This window comes from Rhipicephalus microplus, chromosome 6, assembly GCF_043290135.1.
Source record: "Rhipicephalus microplus isolate Deutch F79 chromosome 6, USDA_Rmic, whole genome shotgun sequence".
Taxonomy (NCBI): domain Eukaryota; kingdom Metazoa; phylum Arthropoda; class Arachnida; order Ixodida; family Ixodidae; genus Rhipicephalus; species Rhipicephalus microplus.
Window position 1 is genome coordinate 101705013 of NC_134705.1, and position 18596 is coordinate 101723608.

The 18596-nt window shown below is 44.8% G+C and overlaps 1 protein-coding gene across 2 annotated transcripts in view; it reads left to right on the forward strand.

The window, feature by feature from the left end:
- The window catches only part of LOC142764844 (BPTI/Kunitz domain-containing protein-like), a 47871-nt gene extending 30300 nt beyond the window's left edge, over nt 1-17571 (forward strand). For both annotated transcript variants that reach the window (XM_075865381.1, XM_075865382.1), the window contains exons 4-5: nt 6152-6343; nt 17402-17571. In XM_075865381.1, the coding sequence (XP_075721496.1) occupies nt 6152-6343; nt 17402-17460 (251 nt within the window). In that variant the 3' untranslated portion in view covers nt 17461-17571. The remainder of the gene's footprint in view (nt 1-6151; nt 6344-17401) is intronic.
- The last annotated feature ends 1025 nt before the right edge of the window (nt 17572-18596 follow it).

Sequence of the window (18596 nt, forward strand, 5' to 3'; positions counted from 1 at the left end):
AAGTTGTGCATGGCCTTATGTAAGTGACGTTGAGTTTCCGTGCGTGTTTGTGTTGAATCGATGAGAGCGCGAAACAGGCGCCACGTGTTGCGACCAGACATCTGGCGTGCAGTCGTGTTGCACCTGTCCACCCAGTTAATGTCGGCTAGCAGAGCAGCATATTCTGCAGTTTGTTCCGTGAGCTCTAGGATGCGTTTCTTGAGACGTCTGTTATGTTTCTGTTTTTTCCATCGTTTGGTGAAGCTGCGGCGGGCCTGCCAAAGATGGAGGAGGTGGTTGTCCACGTTCGTTTTAGGTTCCGTGAGCTGTATCAGCCGTTCGTGTTGTTTCAGTGTAGACGTCAGTGATTTAGACCAGGTGTCGTATCCCAACTGGAGAGGGTCTACAATAGGTAGAGTGGTGCGGAAAGTTGTCCAGTCTGAGATATGAGCTTGTGTAGGGCGTTTTAAGGGACGCATGTACACGGTTGTGTTTAATACACAATGATCACTACCGAGAGTGTCCCGTGTGTTCAGTCAGTCGGCATGGCGTATGTTGCGTGTAATTGTGAGGTCCGGGCAAGTATCTTGTTGAACAGAGTTGCCTACATGTGTTGGGCTGGCGGGATCAGTCTGGAGGGTGAGTCCAAGTGTAGAAAAAAGTTCCGCAAGCTTCCTTCCACGCGTGTCCTCTCGTGGGTAACCCCATAACCTGCTTGGTGCATTGAAGTCGCCGACGATCAGGAGGGGGTCCCTTCCTGCCACCTGCATAGCTTGTGGGAAAGTTGCGCTGAACGTGACGTTCTTAAGCTTTGGGGGACAATAAATGTTTAAAATATGAACAGGTGGGTCAGATCGCCTTATAGGCAGCACCGACACCATCGTGTATGGGAAAAGCGGCGTTGTGGGGAGTGTGACTTGCTGGGCGGTATATTGCTTGTGAAAATGTATACATGTCTCCGGGTTTTGTTGAAATGTAGTGTAATTTGTGAGTTTGACGTCCATGCCGGGCTCCTGAAGGGCAACCACGCAACGAAGAACTCAAAGGTCTCAAGATAGAGGCGGAAATGAGCCCGCTTCTTGTGGTTCTTGAGACCTCTGCAGTTCCACTGTGTTAGTAACAACGGCTGAGTTGCTCAGTAACTTAAACAATGGCTAAAAAACGTGGCGGTAATACGGAATCTTCACAGACGGCGAGAGTTTGCAAACAGAAAGCAGGTTGGTCGGCAAGGGGAGAGGCAAAAAGCTCGCCGGTACCGCAGTCAAGGCAAGGCACCACTGTTGTAGGAAATCCAGACCCAGAATTAGATCATGCGTTGATTTAGCGAGTACTGTGAAATCAGTACTCGCTAAATCAGTACTCGTGGTGGGTTCACTGCTACTGTGAAACATTCGCGGTGCACCCACCAAGAAGTCGGATCAATTCTTCACTCGCAGCATGAATTCGATTCGCAATATCACCCTGGAACATCCTCTTACAGCCTAGTTTTGTTTTAGATCCGAGCTTATAACCGAGCCACTTGCTCGCATGTCCACTAAAGCTAGCGTTTTCACATTGTCTACAGAAACACAAATCTTGTTGTGACACAGCGTCACTGGTAGAGGCGTAGCGGCGTGTCGTTGACGATGACTGGTGAACTCGCCTCATTAGTAGCGCCGCCTAGCTTCCTGGCGGCGGTGACGTGGGACGTCGTCGAGTGCATGGGGACCGTATATAGCTTGAAGGGGCGGCATCAAGCTGCGCACAGACGCAGGTGAGTCGCTGTGGTGATTCGCCTGATGGTTAGACCTGGTGTCCGAGTCATAGGGTGAGGGTGTCTCGTCAACGTGCTGATTGCTGCGCTGGTAGAAAATACTCGGTCGCCCGTAAAATGGTTCTGCCATGCGACAGCAATTCGGGCTGAATCGGGTGGCATGGCCACAGACACCACAGTGGGAGCATATGGTACATTGACGGGGTGCACTATCGATGCCGGCAAAAGGATGAACGGCCCGGCCTCTCCAATCTATAAAAACGGCAAGTGGTCTGCGTTCGCAGTCATCATACCACTGGTAACTCGGATGCGGATGATTGGTGGCGCTTGGCACTCGAGGACAAAACGTATAGTTAAAGGCATCAAGAGAGGCGGCATCGATAGTTGTTGGTAGAGGGGAAAGGGCTCTAGGACATTAGATGCCCGCCGAAAAGCTGCCTCACGTCGGTCGAGCTTTTCACGCACTACTTGCCAAATCACTGATGTGAGGTCCGATACGTCGACACTAGTGACAGTAGGGACGTTCACCAGCCGGATAAACTTTTTTGTAATTCGGCGCGCTTTCAGCGCTTCAAACGTATGGCGGTGCTTAATGACGTCACTTACGAACTCCTAAGTGTCTTTTGCGATGAGGAACTGGCAGACGTCCTCTGCGATTTCTTTTGAAAGATGACCAACCTCGTCTTCTTCTGTCATCCAGTGGCCTAGTACCTTGCACAGCTCAAGCACCTCTTCAATATACGTCGTGCAGGTTTCCCCTGGTACTTGAGCTCGTTGCATAAGGGTTTGTTCGGCGCGCTTCTTCTTAGCTGCCGGATTCCCAAGCACTTCTTGATTTTATCAATTAACTTCTGCCATGTCAGGCTTTCTTTATGATTTTCAAACCATACAGATGCGTTTCTCTTGAAAAAGAGCTCCACATTGTTGAGCTCACCGGTAGCGTCCCAGCAATCAAACCAACTCGTCCGTTGATAGCAGCTGAGCCATGCATCGACATCTTCCCCAGCTTGTCCGGCGAAAGTTGGAGGCTCAATGCAGGGCTGCCGTGGAATACGGGGAGCAGGTGGATGGTTGTCATTGTTGCCGTTAGAAGTCATCGCAGGTGGCAGACCAGCAAGTCTTCAACTTCGGCAAAGCTCCACGTATTGCGCCTCAGCGGTCGGTGCGTTATCGTTCGTCTGGGGCGCCGTTATTTTAGCCAGCACCTCTCACCAAACTGTTACGACGGGGTGCGTTAATTGAAGGATGAATAGCGAAGGGTAGCCGCGCTGTCACCGATGATGATGATGATGCTTCTTGGATCATTGTCACTTGCCCACTCAAGAGGATCGGCCATGAGTCGGGTAGATTGTACATACTGGATTTAAGATTGGTAACATTAAGTTGCACTATTTTGTGTAATCGCTCATAGATAGAAGATCTTTTGACTAGGAAGGCTGAATAATTGATTGATTGATATGTGGGGTTTAACGTCCCAAAACCACCATATGATTATGAGAGACGCCGTAGTGGAGGGCTCCGGAAATTTTGACCACCTGGGGTTCTTTAACGTGCACCCAAATCTGAAAGGCTGAATAAAGAATTGTTAGTAGTTAATACACCTTTTAAATCTATCCGGGTCTCATATAATCTTTTCGACAGCTTTGAAAATATTCCTGTCCGAATGTCGCAGCGCAAAGGCCCCAAATGTTAACGGAACGGCCGAGGTAATCGATAGACAGAATTGCCGCAATAATATTTCGATACTACGTGTTTTGAATAAGAAAAAAACGTCAGCAGCTCCACAGGAAGTGTTCAGTAACTTCGAGTTCATTGCTATAGCAGCAAAAGAGGGAGATTGCCAAACGCCCTCTGTGCATGCAAAAATTGAGATTTGAAATTCTACAACGCATTCTGGTTATTGCAACTTCAGCTCGTCTTGCTGCACACCATTTCCTGCTCCTAGGAAACTGTAGGTGCAGAAAGTCCGGTGATGAATCGAGACCTGGCATAAACACAGATAATGCATAGCTACTGAACCTTGCCCCAGCAACAAACTCCATCAACAAGCTCCTTCTTCTTTTTCTTCTCTTCTTCTCAAGGCTCTTACACAATGCAGGGAATAGGCTGAGTGTTTAGTGATTTTTTTTTCTTTTGTGTGTGTGTGTGTGTATGTGTGTGTTTCCTCGCATTACTACTCATGTAAGCCAGGGATAGATAATAGAACAAATTTAATTTCTGAATACAAGTATTTAATTGGGTAATAGGATAAATAATTTAGCTCAATGTTCAATTAGTCTCACTAATAAATTCCTCTGTGGCGTAGTTACCATCCCTGTGACTGTAGTCCAGAGTAGAGGTGCCAAATGACAGAACAACTGATTTCAATATTTCGAAGAAGTGGTGCTATGAATCTTCTTTGCAGTGACGTATACTGGGGACAGGATAAAAGGTAATCATTGATTGTTTCCTCCTCCTTACAGAAAAGGCACAGAGGTGACATTGCTTGACTTGCTCAATGCAGGTAAAAGTTGACGAAGGTAACCCGGCAGCGATATTTGGTTAAAGCCACTTTCATTAATCTCGACCGCAATAACTCACTGTTTCTTTGATATGATAGGTGCTTATGTTCTTGAGAACCTGTCAAAACAGGGTTTGAAAAGCATTTTCTGAAACCTATGGTGCGGAATCGTGCAATTGTAATGTATCTTGTCAGCGGGAAAAGCGGAATGATTGCCACCAAAAGCGCCGCCTTGCCTAAATAATCAGAGATTTCGTTCAAGAACCGAGCTGCTTCCAAGACATACCACTTCGTTCTCTTGTTTCTTCGTTCTCCCGTTGCCACTTCCGCGTAACACCATGGTTCACCAGGCATACGCTTGTTGCTACTGCATCCTTGCACCTCACTTCATTTCTTCAGGTACCGACGCAAACAGTCAGCGTTAAACGTAACCCACATTGCTCCGCTGCCCGTTGGACACTGCACTCAAGACTTTGATATTGATTGATATGCGAGTAGTACATCCCAAAATCACTATATGGTTATGAAAGACGCCGTAGTGGAAGGCTCCGAAAATTTCTACCACCTGGAGTTCTTTAACGTGCATCCAAATCTCAGTGCACGGGCCTACAACATTTCCGTGCACTAAAAATTTCACCAAAGATAAAACGCATTTCATATCTTCGCGCACCGCAGCAAACGCAAGCACGTTTGGAACACTAAAGCAGGTGAGGGGTGTGTCATTAAAGTTGAGTTTGATGAGCCGGCCTTTCCAGGGAGTAAATGGACTACACTGCTACATTAGGTAATAATGGCATTGGCAAAGGGTGCTGAAAAAGGTTGCTAAACATAAAAAATCAAGTTGTTTGCTCATAACTTCTACAGAATATTGTTGGGGAAAAGAAATGACATTTGTAAAACTTAGTGATTGCTTCGGCTCTAAATAAACTTCGTTTTTCTCAATTACTTTTTCTTTCCTTCAAACATTGTCGCGCCTCAATCGCAGCATTAACAACTCTCTAGGCTAATGTCGGTGGCAATAACTGCTTAAACGCTTTTTGTCCGAACTTCCGCGATGAATTTGAAATAAACCTTGAAGAAGGGAGGGAGGGAGGTGTAGTTTAGCTGGTGATACTAGATTAGCAAAAGTAAACACACAAAGCAACACGGTACACAGACTTGTGTTCACCACTTTCTGTTTTCTCCTCCTGTGTGCCGTGTGGTCTTCAAATTGCGCATGCTCATCATGAATCACCAACCACCTTTCATCCAAACTCGTCTCCTTTCTTACCGAAACTATAGGTTTGTTTCTTTGTTCACCACTCGAGTTGTCTCTTTTTGTGTCCCATGTGGCACACGAGCCACCTCGAAACATACTTGTCTGCCATTGTGCCATTGCAGTTCCTCGTTGTTTCACTGGGTCATTGTGATTATTAAGAGCGACCACGTGCCACTATTGGTGCTTCGCCACCGAAGCGAACCATATTATGATTTTAAGTCTTGTTTTGTGGCTGCGCTGCAACTGCTTCACGCTTTTTTATTTCTTGCAGACACCATCAAAACTCGTTATTATTTTACTTACTACACATGATTATGCTTCACCATATACTGCAACATGTATAATGATAAACCGTCTTGTTTATGCACTTATATAAATAATATGCAATAAACAGAACCACAATACGTGAGACAAGCAGGACTAAGCGTTACTGACAACTGTGAACATTTATCGAAGAACATAGCAGCAAGACGCTATGCGCAGGAGCACAAGACATTTTATAATGACCAACGAAAAAGAACTCACAACACAACCTGGTGGGAGGACGTTTCCAAAGACTTAGTATAGTCTATTTGAACAATATAACGCGATTGGTTACAGATGCTTTTGTATATTTTGTTTGAAAATTTCGTTTACTCATCTCCTTTTACTGCTTTGTCAGAATGGTACAACCCAAAAAAGGATATATGTCTTGACCCTCCACTAAATATTTGGTGTCCGTATTGGCCAACATTCTCTGATATGTGGTATTTTGACTATGAAAAAAAGCAATGTGTCATGTTCCTTTATAACGGCTGCACCAATGATCAAAACGTATTCAGTTCATGCCTAGAGTGCAAGAAGGCATGCCAGCGTAAGTATATTTTTAATCATATTTTACAAACAACTGCGCTCATGTTCACACGCGGTAGTGACGACAAAGACGGCATTCGGTCAAAAGACGACTAAACTCTTTTCTGCGAGAACTTGTCCACAGGAGGCAAAGAGTTAAGATACAATCTAATAGGTTGTATTCCCGTGCCGTCAGGTTGGCGAGCGCGGTAGCGAAAAGAGCGCCAGCTGTGCTGGCAACCAAGCGGCCATCATTTTGAAGGCCACCATGCCGTTGGTTCCGACCGTTGCACACAAGTTACTGCGGGCACGTCGCTCAAGTTTTATTTTATTTAGCTTTAGAAGTTAAAAAATTGACCGTATGTGAAGCTGCTGCAGCATTAAGCGATGCGTTCTAGGTTAGCCTGAGCGTGCACGCCGAGAAATTGGACGTCGATGCTAAACTGTAATACACGGGCAAAGTGGTTATCTGCAGTGTGTGTTGTCTAACTCATTTTGACGAGCGGAGAGGCCGCATTCAACACAGGACTCATCTGTTAGGTGGAAGCCTGAGACATAAAAAACTTCTTGTTGCATACCACAACTTCCGTGACGCGTGGACGACAGAAAACCAAGAACTGTTTGCATGCTTGACTAGTGAAATTTGTCCGCGAACCTTCACGTAGACGTCATCGTGACTGAGTCGCTGAGCACGCCAAGGTAAGATAATCTTAACCTATACTCGATCTATACAGTGAAGTTTAGCCATTAATCTGATTTTAGAGCAATTTTTGGTGAATCCAGTTGAATATGCAGGCTTGACAGCGCTTAGGAACTTGAACGTTAAAACGCCATTGCACGAGAACTTTCGATTGTGGTAGAGTGGACATAAAACTAAAGATTCGATGTGGTTGGCTCACTCACAACTTTGATCAACTGAATGAAAGCACCTGGAGAGTAAAATTATTTACTAGACCAAGAAAACAAGCCACCTGTTCTTTGACGTGAGTGAACTGAGCCAGGTCACTTTAGCAAGAAAAACAGAAGCATGTGAATCTCAACTAAGCTCGTCACTAGTGTGCCGCACATGTATTAATAAAGATAGTTCAGCGTTGAGTACTCTGCAGTCTTCTGCTTTTTGCAGACGTTTCTGTCAGAGCCTTCAAAGTGACTGCATTTTCTGTGTTATTGCATTTTTTATTTTCGTGTTTTGTGAGCGTCTGAATTATTCAAAGCACTCAGAATCTAAACTCAACTCAGTTTCTATTCACAGGTGAACCATTCTAAAGCACTCGCTCAACAGGCTTGTTCAAATCAGTTTGACGGAGACAGATAATTCATCGTCACGACGCTTCGGCGCAACCTCCTGTGTATGGTTACCTTGAGTGCGAGTAACGTTCGGCAAGGAATCATATTTCATGAGTTTTGCGTTCTCAGACTTGTAACTATTCCATTTTGTGCAATGGCCGCACACAAACATGGCACGATCAAATATGATAACGGAATGGTTGGCGCGAAAAAACAGCTGAACTTTAGTGTCACGCAGAGGCACACACAATGTACATACCCTAGTGATGGAAGCTGGAAGTAGTTCCTTTTTCGCATTACTTGCGTGCTGTGCGGATATGCCGAGGCGTAGGCTACGTGAGCACAGGGTTGCTCAGAAGTGAATACACACTGTACTATGGTTGCCGAAAGCATGCTGTTGTCCGTCCGGAATTTGACAAGCGTTAACTTTGGGGCTTTCTTGAGAAAATTGCCCTCATTTTTTTTTAATTTCGCAATTCGCGTGAACACTTACATATTTGGATTGCGAGATTATTTAGCAGTGTTAGCCAAACAGTCTTGAGTAATTGCCTCATCGGAATGGGAATGAATTCGAAATCATTACACGTTTTCGCAATACTAGGATGGAATGAGATTGTAATGGTGAGAAAGTTTGAAAGAATTATATAGGAATGAATGTAAGTGCATTTTCCACGTAATGGAATGCCAGTTGAATTGCGACTATGTCCAAAATCGATGCGCATTAACTTCTAGCTGCTGTTCTTGAAGCTTCAAACTTTATTAAGTCAGACTCTCGAGTTTAACAATACAACAGTAATTTAGAAAGGCTTGGCTGATTACAAGCATGATACTTTTAAAAGCAATGCACTTTTTATACATTGAGCCTTCAAATGTGTTGCTCCGAAATTTTCTTGTGTTCTTTGTGAAACCACGGCTCTATGTCATGGTATTCGTCTTGCGGAACTATACGGTGGTGGCCTGTTCACCTTACACCTTCTGACTTTTTTCCTCGGTGGTGCCTCAGCCACCGGCTGTCTCCTCATCTTTCACTAGGTTGTTGCTTCTGAGACTGTCAGCGACTCAAATGCATATTCGAAAAAGTGATTCTCTAAGTTCTGATGTTTATTTACTTTAGTGCGATGCTTACGTTTACTGCTAGCATTTGTACACCAACTCTCGTGCAGTCTGGCCACATATTACCGCTCTCCTTTTTTGTGAACTACTGCCCCCTCTGTCTACAAACATGGGAGCATTTCCCTGAAACTCTATCGCAAAGGTCTGTAGGTCAACGCAGATCAAAATTGTACACAAACTGTGTGCTGTGTGAACCGTTGTACAACATCATCGAACCACACACAAAGAGATATAATAGACTTTTGAAAACAATGGTACGGGTAGTCAGCCAAAGCAGGCAACCCCATGTTACCAAGGCGGCGTCTTACCTTATGTCTCTGTGACAATTCGCTAAGTCGTCACTTTAGCATTATTCTATTTATGCCTAAACACTATTAAAACATCATTCATTTATACGTACATTTTTTTAAAAGAGGCCTGCTCACCATTTACTTGTCCCAATAAGCACCCACCTCCTAAGATGTAGCGGTACTAAAATACCTATACAATGTTTTTCATGAATAGTGCTCATTCCAGGAATTATTAGGTAACTGAATTTTAGTTAACGAACGTTTATATGTGCATGTACGTCGCCACATCAAGATATTTTAAATACAGAAGTATATATAGGAAAACAAGCGAAGTGACATTCTCGACGTAGGTGGAAGGGGCCAGGACGTCCTTGTTATTTGCCCACATTGTTTTTACCTTTATTTTCAATTCGAAAGCTTCAAATGCCTTGAGGAACCCGATCAGCACCCAGCAGCTACAAAGCCAACATAAGCGATTCTAAAAATTATAACCTTTGACGCCACGGATCACTGAATTGGGAAGAATTTGGACGAAGTTGCGTCATTATGTCACATCATTCCTTAGACAAAGACACGCTGCTCATGGTGGATTTTGGCGGGTGCACAGGAGGATTTTTGAAGAGAGGAAAAAAGAAGGCGACTTTTGCTTGGCAGTAATCTTTGGTGAAAACATAGGGAGCCCTGTAAGCTTTCTGATTTCATTTTTTTTTCAAAACCAAGTAAGGAAGAAAGCAAACGGGGGAGAGACAAGAAGGTTAGCCAGTCCAAAGATCTGCAGGCTACCTTTCGCTGAGCTAAGGAGAAGGGTAATCAAAATCAACTTGGGAAGAAAGAAAATGTTGGAAAGAAAAGAAGGTTAGCCAGTCTTTGTACCTGCAGGCTACTTTTTGCTGGGTTAAGGGGACGGGTTCATCAAAATCCAGTAAGGAAAAAAGAAAATGGTGGAGAGGAAAGAAGGGTAGCCAGTCAGAAGACCTGCAAGCTACCTTTTGTTGGGTAAAGGAAATGTCTACCCTTTGTAGGGGTATGGGCGGGGGAGGGGTAACTAAACTGAGATGCCCTTTCACGCACTGTAAGTGGCTGTCAAACCCCAAACGAGAAAGCAGTAGTGAACTTCGGAGCAGAGATGTGAAACACTGAAGTGAGCTTTAGCAGAATATATGAGGCATGTCTTCTATTTCTTTTGTTGTTTTCATAGCTTGCATTTAACTAAGTTTGTTTTCATCAGAAATCAATATAGCGTATCACAAAACGTATATATAGCATTCTTTGAGATGCGCACACGAATACATTGTTTTCTTAAAAAAGCGCCCACAGTTTTGAGCCAAGCCACTATGCTGTATATTGTCGAGTGTGAAAGTGAGGAACTTCGGGCAAGTAATACAACGTAGTCGCGAAGACGCAGGTCAGTGATGCGACACAATCGAAAAGCCTCGACGGGAGCACGCGCTGTCCTAAAAATGACTTCCTCGTTCATTTCGTCTGGATGCCGGCTCATGCTCGCCGCAGTTCATGGCCAGGTGGCATCTGCGGTTGATACGCCATCATCTTGTGATGGCTCGTAAAGCTTAGTTTGAATACATCGTCAATGAGCGGAGCCGTTAAAGCTCTTTCATGATCAGCGATCACGCAAGAGGGGGCGTCATGGCGATGAACGATCTGGTCGACAGAAGACTAGGCAACATCGCAAGCTGTGGCTTGTTAGAGGGCTCTTGCCTCGGCGTATCTCGTTATATATTCAGTCGCTACAACTGTCCACTTATTGCCGGCATATAATAAAGGAAACAGCCCCAGTAAATGCATTCCTATTTGATCGTATGGTGCCCTTGGAGGTGTGATTGATTGCAGCAGGCGTAGTGGCTTCAGTGGTGAAGGTTTTTGGCGTTGACATTGACCGCAGCTTTTCACATGTCCCTTGACGCACGTAGCAAGTTTCGGCCAGAACGCCTGTTCAACTCTGGCGAGAGTTCGTAAAGAACCTAGGTGACGAGATCTGGGCCATCTTGGCAGGTCGGAATAATGTCGACAGAGGATGGTATGGTCAAACTTTTGCAAACGAAAACTCTATCTAGCCAGACGCCCAGACGGGTCTCGTAAATTGGCTAACCAGCACAATGAATAATGATCAGTCACTACTCTCAAGTGACAGCCGTAGAGGTAAGGCCTGAATTTTATGGTGGCCCACACTACTTCTTGACACTCCTTCTCTGAGGTGGAATAGTTCATCTTGGTGCGAGACAGGGTACAGCTTGCGTAAGCTATTACGTGCTCGGTGCCTTCTTAGTGTTGGAGAAGCACGGCGCCGAGACTTACATTGCTCATGTCGGCAATAAATTCAGTGGCAGCATCCTCGTCGAAGTGAGCAAGAACTGTGGATGCCTGAATACGCTCACGTAGAATAATAAAAGTAAAAGCTGCGTTCTCTTCTTCATTCCAAAGAAATGGTACGCCGTCACGAGTGAGACGAGTCAGAGGCTTGGCAATTCTAGAAAAATTAGCGATGAACCGACAATAGTAGGCGCACATGCCGAGAAAGTGACGTACTCCTTCTTTTCACGGGAAACGGGAAAGAATGCTGCGGTGGTTGTCTTGTCGGCGACAGGTCGAACACCGTCTGCGCTTACAACATAGCCAAGGAATAAAGTTCTTTATAGCCGAAGTGGCATTTTTCTGGCTTCAGCGAGAGGTTCGCAAAGCGGAGTGCTTCCAGAACAACCTGCAGACGCTTCAAGTGCTTCTCAAAGGTGACCGAAAACACAACATCATCGAGATAAAACTAGGTAGGTGTTCCTCTTCAGACCGGTAAGAGCAGTGTCCATCATTCTTTGGAACGTCGCTGGTGCTGAACACGGGCCGAAGGGGAGTACCTTAAATTCATACAGGTCATCCGGTGTAACGAAAGCAGTTTTTGCTCGGTATCTTCATCAACCTTAATCTGCCAGTATCCGCTTTTCAAGTTGTTGGATGAAAAATACCTTGCCCCCCCGCTGTCTGTCTAGTAAATCATCAATGCGTGGCAGAGGATACACGTCTTTTTTAGTCACTACGTTGAGCTTTCTGCAGTTCACACAGAAACGCAACGTTCCGTCTTTTTTTCTTTACAAGAACGACTGGCGATGACCACGGGCTATTGGATGAATGTATAACAACATGATAAAGCATTTCTTTGACTTGAGCATGGATGGCGTCACGCCCTTTGGCCGTAGTTTCGTAGGGTTGTTGCTTTATGGGCGAGACAATGGTCTGCGTAATAATCAGCTGTTTAATAAAGGGCGTTTGACGTAACTACGAGGACGAAGCGAAACACTCTTGGAATTCAGGCAACAGTTTCTGTAGCGCTTCGCGTTCTTGCTGCGGTAGGCTCGAATTGATGTCCACCTCTGCAACAGCCTTAGAAACGCCTGTCGATGTTGATTTTAGCCCGCTGTTCATCGATGTGTCGGTAAAACATTCAGCAACATCTTCGATGGGATAGGCGAAAGCGATAGCAGTGTGACGAAAATGTTGTCGCTGCTCATTTCGAAATTCGTCACAAACAGCATGGCACGTCTGTCGTGAAGCGTAATAACAAAGTGGGCTACGTAGACATCTATGCTGGACAAAAGTGTGAAGTTGCTTTCGGCGACTGCCTCACCGTCATGTAGCTCGTCACACGTGACATCAACCAGAGCCCTTGAATGTGGGGCAACGTGATCATGTCGGCCAAAATACGAAACGTGCCGAGATGGCTGTTATCAGGTTTTTCTGCTGCTTTGTCTGCCCAGAACGTCACTGTGCGCTGTCGGACGTCAGTTATAGCACCATATTCCCGTAAAAAGTCGATGTCTACGATGAGGTCTAGGAGCATTCGGGAAGTATAATGCCGCTGCCGAGAAATGTGCGTCCATGAACGCCAACTTTAGTCGTGCACATACCGAGAGGGGCGACGACGTGCGTGCCGGCTCTACAGATTTTCGTTCCGCACCACGGTCTAGCAACTTTCTTGAGATGCGTCACCAGCTTTCTGTTCATGATGAGGTACTCAGACCCTATGTCTAATAAAGCACTAGCATCGTGGCAGCTGTCGAGCACTCCAAGTATGTATAGGGAAAGTCGGCTTTCTGATTCGGGAGCTGTAGTCGTCTAATCACTGCTGGTACGTGCTCGCGTTGATCGGAGCCCTTGCTTGTGTAGTTTATCAGTGGCTCCACCCCCGGAAGTCGGTGTCGCTAGTTTTCCGGCCTAGGGTTGAGCAACCGTGCTGGTGCTGTCCCTGGGTAGTTCGGTACAGTTGAAGGAGACCTTCTCAGAGATGATGATTGTGACTGGCCCCGCGGTGGCAGTAGCATGCGCTGCTCGGACGGGTATTCCTCGATTGCTATGGGCCTTTCGCCAAATCTTTGCCTGGGTGAGTCGATTGCAAAGCCCTGAAATCCGCGGTGGGGGTATTGGCATTCGAGGTATACATATCCAGCTTCGCCAGAGTGGTAGCACAGCGGCCGCCTGTCCGGTGTGCGCCGTACGTCTGATTTCTGCGGGAGGAGCTGCCGATTCTGGAAATAATAGACTGGTTGGATTGATGGAAGTGCATCGTGAGGTGCAGGGTGTACGAAACAGTGTGGAGAGGCGTAACGGCTCGCAGCTTCGCTGTACGATGAAGAATGGGTGTAACGGCTCGCAGCTTCGGCGTATGATGCAGGAATAACGTAACAGCTCACAACCTTGGTATATGGTGCATGGTGAGGCTCCATTGGTACAGGTGGAGAAGCATCGCTGGAAAGTGGGACTTGCAGAGCCCGCTGTGCTTCACTTTTAATGAGGCTGGAGGTGGGTCCTGCAGCAGGTGGAGGTGGCAGTAATTCTTTTGCAGCTCATCGCGTACCACTGATCAGATAAAGTTGCAAGAAGCTTCAAAACTGATATTACTCCCCGCAACTCCAATCTGGTCCACCGGCGAAGCAGCATTGACATGGCGGTCATACACGGCCAATCACTACTGTGGCATGTTTTTCATCGTCGTAGCTTCAATAAAAAACTCAGTCACAGTTTTGAGGGGACTTCAGACGAGACCAGCGCAGAGCTTCTCCATACCTCCTCGCATTAGGTGCCGGAACTCCTTGTTTTTTGCTAAACCTGGATCAGCGCGATATAAAACACTCGTCATGCCCTCCACGTACATCATCACGCTTTCGTTTGGCATTTGAATGCTTGATTGAATAACCCGCTCCACTCGTTCACGGCGATGGGGGTCGGCGTAACTTGCCAGCAGCTGACAGCAAAACACCGTCCACGACAAGAATGGTTCGCGGTTTTCGTACCAAAGCTGACGTATACATTCCGCAGCTTTTCTTTCTTTATTTGCTTCTTTATGTGCCAGTACAGAAAATGGAGCGAAAGCAAAAGGCTGAAAGCCTGACTAAGGGCCTTTGCTCCAAATACAGTGAGGCAGACAGGCTGTCATAAGAATTTTGCAAGATACAGAAAAAATACAAAAATATACAAAAATACAAAAGGCACATGTGTAAAAACTGTAACATATACAACATTAATAAAGTGTTATTTCTAGTAAACAAGTATATACATAATCATCGTAATGTTTTAAATACCAATAGATATAAATTACGATTTCTCATCGCAATTGCAAGAGATACACAAAAATAACAATATACACAGGGAAGCATAGAAAAAAAACAGACATAAAAAGCACCAGATACTACTTAGGCAGAGAGGACACATAGAACGATAGTCAAGAAAATTCAATGTTGTTTTCAATCAGTACCATCCTGATCGTATACTTAGGAATTCCACAATTATTATCTAGGAGTCTGGCGATTTTCTTTAAAAACGTGGGTATCTGAAAAGATTAGTGTTGTCGCCCGTAGATCGTTCAAGTCTTCGGAGTCCTTCTAGCGTAAGTACGAAAATCGTACAGAGAACCACGATAACCCAGTGAATAACTTCTTGCTACGAGCATGCGATGTTTCGAAAATAGCGGTTCTGTCCGCAAGTTACGTATAGGACAACGAAAATCCTCAAAGATTCTCAGAACCCTCTTTTGTAGAATAACCAATTTAGAATAGTTCGTTAGTGTTGTAGTCCCCCACAAAAGCGCCAAGTAAGAGAGTCGTGAGTAGAAGAGAGTATATTAAAGGATGCTTTTTAGCCACAGTGGTATGAAAGAATTTAACCTGTGTAAGCAGCCAATACATTTACTTAGGTCTGACTTTAACTTTGCTATAGGCTCATTCCAAGATAGGTCTTCTTGAAATCAGACACCAAGGAACTTCTGGCTGTTAACTTGTTCTAATATGTGACCCTGGTAGGTAATAATCGTATTAAAATTTCTTGGTTTATTCAGGGGGGCAAACAGCATGAACTTAGCCTTATTTGCGTTTATGCACAACTAATTAAGTTTTAACCATGACGATAGTCGATTCAAAAAAACATTCACGTTCCCTTCAAGGTCAACAAGTGAAGAACCCTCAAAAAAATGTTTGTGTTGTCCGCGTACATTACTAGTTTGGGGCAATCTGGAATGTGGCAAAGATCATCTATATAAATTATAAGTAGAAGTGGACCCAGAATGGATCCCTGCAGCACTCTTTTCTCGACCATGACGTAGTCTGATTGCATGTTATTTATGCTCACAAATTGGTATTGATTCGCTAGATAGCTTTTCAGTAGGTCGTGTGCGATTTCTCGTATACCACATGAGCTTAGTTTATGCAAGAGGATGTCATGGCCCACGGTATCAAACGCTTTACACATATCTATGAATAGCCCAGCTGTATATAATTTTTTCTCAAAATTCTCTATCATATGAGCTTTTATTTGAAGTAATGCAAGCTCTGCAGACTTGTTTTTTTGGAAGCCAAATTGCGCACTATTTATAACAGTGTATTTATCAAAAAAAAATCCTGGAGCCGCTCGTTCAATGTACTTTCGTAAACTTTCGAAAGAACAGTTAGCACTAATATAAGCCGATAGTTGGTCATGTGTTTCGAATTGCCGCCTTTAAGGATAAGACAAACGCGAGCAATTTTCAGCTTATCTGGGAAAATGCCCGTGGTGGAAGAAAGCCCCGCCGTGGTGGTCTAGTGGCTAAGGTAGTCGGCTACTGACCCGCAGGTCGCGGGTTTGAATCCCGGCTGTGGCGGCTGCATTTTCGATGGAGGCGGAAATGAAGGAGGCCCGTGTGCTCAGATTTGGGTGCACGTTAAAGAACTCCAGGTAATCTAAATTTCCGGAGCCCTCCACTAAGGCGTCTCTCATAATCATATATTTTATTTATTTATTTATTTATTTGTTTGAGACATACTGCAAGCCCATTGAAGGGCCCAAGCAGGAGGGGCATCACGAGAAAAACAAAATTTAGGCACAATACACATGATACACTGAATAAGATAGTTTGAACAAGTACAGGAATGCATCAAAGTTACAAAAATCCGCAATACACGTGGTACACTATTGGAAATATATTAAACACATACACAAGAGTACATCGAAATTGTAAAACAAAGCAATCAGAATTCCAATTGTTCAAAAAAGTGAATATTGGTCACAGCCGATTCAGTTAGTTTATTCCAATCTGTAATAGTACGCAGAAAAAAGGAAAACTTGAAAATATTAGTTCTTAAAATATAGTAGTTTTGGGACTTTAAACCCCACATATCAATCAATCAATCAATCGTGGTGAAAGAAAGATTGATAATATACGCTAAGGGAGCAGATAACACACCGGCCACGTATTTTATCGGCACAGCTTGCTAGCATCGGTCCACTTGTTGAAAGCAGCATTGCGTTCAAAGTGAGCCAACCAGTACACGACATCCTCCAACGTCGAGCCATGGTACACCTTTAGCACTCGTGGTTTCTGCAGCGTGTAATTAGCCATCGGAGTATTTTTCGTACCACTCCTGGGTGGTGCAGTTGACGCCATCTCCGGTAGAGGTCAACGCTCAGGGGACAATCCTCAGATTCTCCGGCAGGCCCGGTAGACAGCTGTTGTGACTGCACGTACTGGGCTACCACGAGGCGTTTGGATCATTGACTGGGAATACTCAGCACCTCCACTAGTTGTCACTTGTAAAAAAGAGGGACTGCGGGCAAGGAATACCACGTAGTCGCAGAGACGTGGGTCAGAGACGCGACGCAACCAAAAAGTCTCGGCAAAAGCATGCGCTGTCTCAAAAATGACTTCATCGTTTGTTTCTCGTGGATACGAGCTCATGCTCACCGTAGTTCATGGTCTGGTGGCAATATGCGAATTGCTGTGAGGTGCCGGTGTTTAAAATAACAATAAATTTTGGCTCTAGAGCATTTATACACTAGTCCACATAGTACCTACGATTGTGTTTTGCACTGATTTCCGGCACACAAACTGCTAACTGATGCTGTTCCTTCAATTTCAGGTCACATGAAAACTCTTCAAACCTGTCCAGGTGAAAACTGCACTTGCAATGCCGAATGAGTGATTTTAGGTTACGTCCCATGCGCTACAGAAATCTCATCAATTATGTTTCAGATGGCGTAGCAGCTTGGACATTCTAGGTAATAATAAAATAATACAATACACTTCTCACGTTTTAAATTTTTTTCTTTGTAACAGCGTTCGTCTATACACTGCAATGCGGTGAATTCAATACTTTGATAAATAGGAATTGTGTCATTACGGTCTTGATGACATTCGCCGTTGCTTTCATCATCCTTTTTGTAGCATAAATAAGTTGGCAGAAACGTGAGCTAATTACTTACCGCGAGACCGAACTATTGGGCCATTCCATGAGCACACCAGTATGCATGCGTCGCCGGGCGGTTTGTGAACGTTTGTGGTACTGTTTTACGTACATCGCAACTCCGTGGCGTGCACCCGTAGGAAACGGTAAATGTTACACATATACTTCGCAAACCGAAGAAATGGAATACGCAGAAAGGAACTATTCATCGAGACTCACGTCACGCATTTGGTATGAAGTTTCAGCTGTGGAACAATATTTTTCGCTAAGCATTTTTGTAGCTCCCAATGAAATAATGACATTAGTATTCATCTGAAGTTTCTTACCCAAAGGATTTGCAAATCTTCATGATCTCTGCCTCTCAAGACATTATACTTCTTTTGTTCAGTCAAAGAACGAATACTGCAGCGGCAAAGGTAAACGAACACCACCAGCGTAGCTGGTGCAGTACTTCACCCTTTTATTGTCTCCGGCTGTATATCTGTGACCGAAAGTGAGGCCTAGTCCTAAGCATGCACTTGGCAAGATGATCGAATGCCTCTTTTTATTAATTTCGAAATGGCGTCTAAATAGCAAAGTCCGCTTTACGGTTCTGAAGCCGAAGGCTGGTTAAATTTAGAAAGACAAGCAAGGCGTAGCTGAACTTATCAGTGCCATTCGAATTGTGAACTTACTTAATGTTAAGAAACCTCCTTCGTTGGGAGCTGATCGTTCACAATATCATTGCTGGTTTCACAGAACTTCGGCGCATCTCGTTTAGCTACTTGATCAAATGACTGAAGGCGATGCTCTGGGCTTCTTTTAACTTAACTGCCCCTTTGCTATTTTAAGGTATTGCCCCGCCACGGTGGTCTAGTGGCTAAGGTACTCG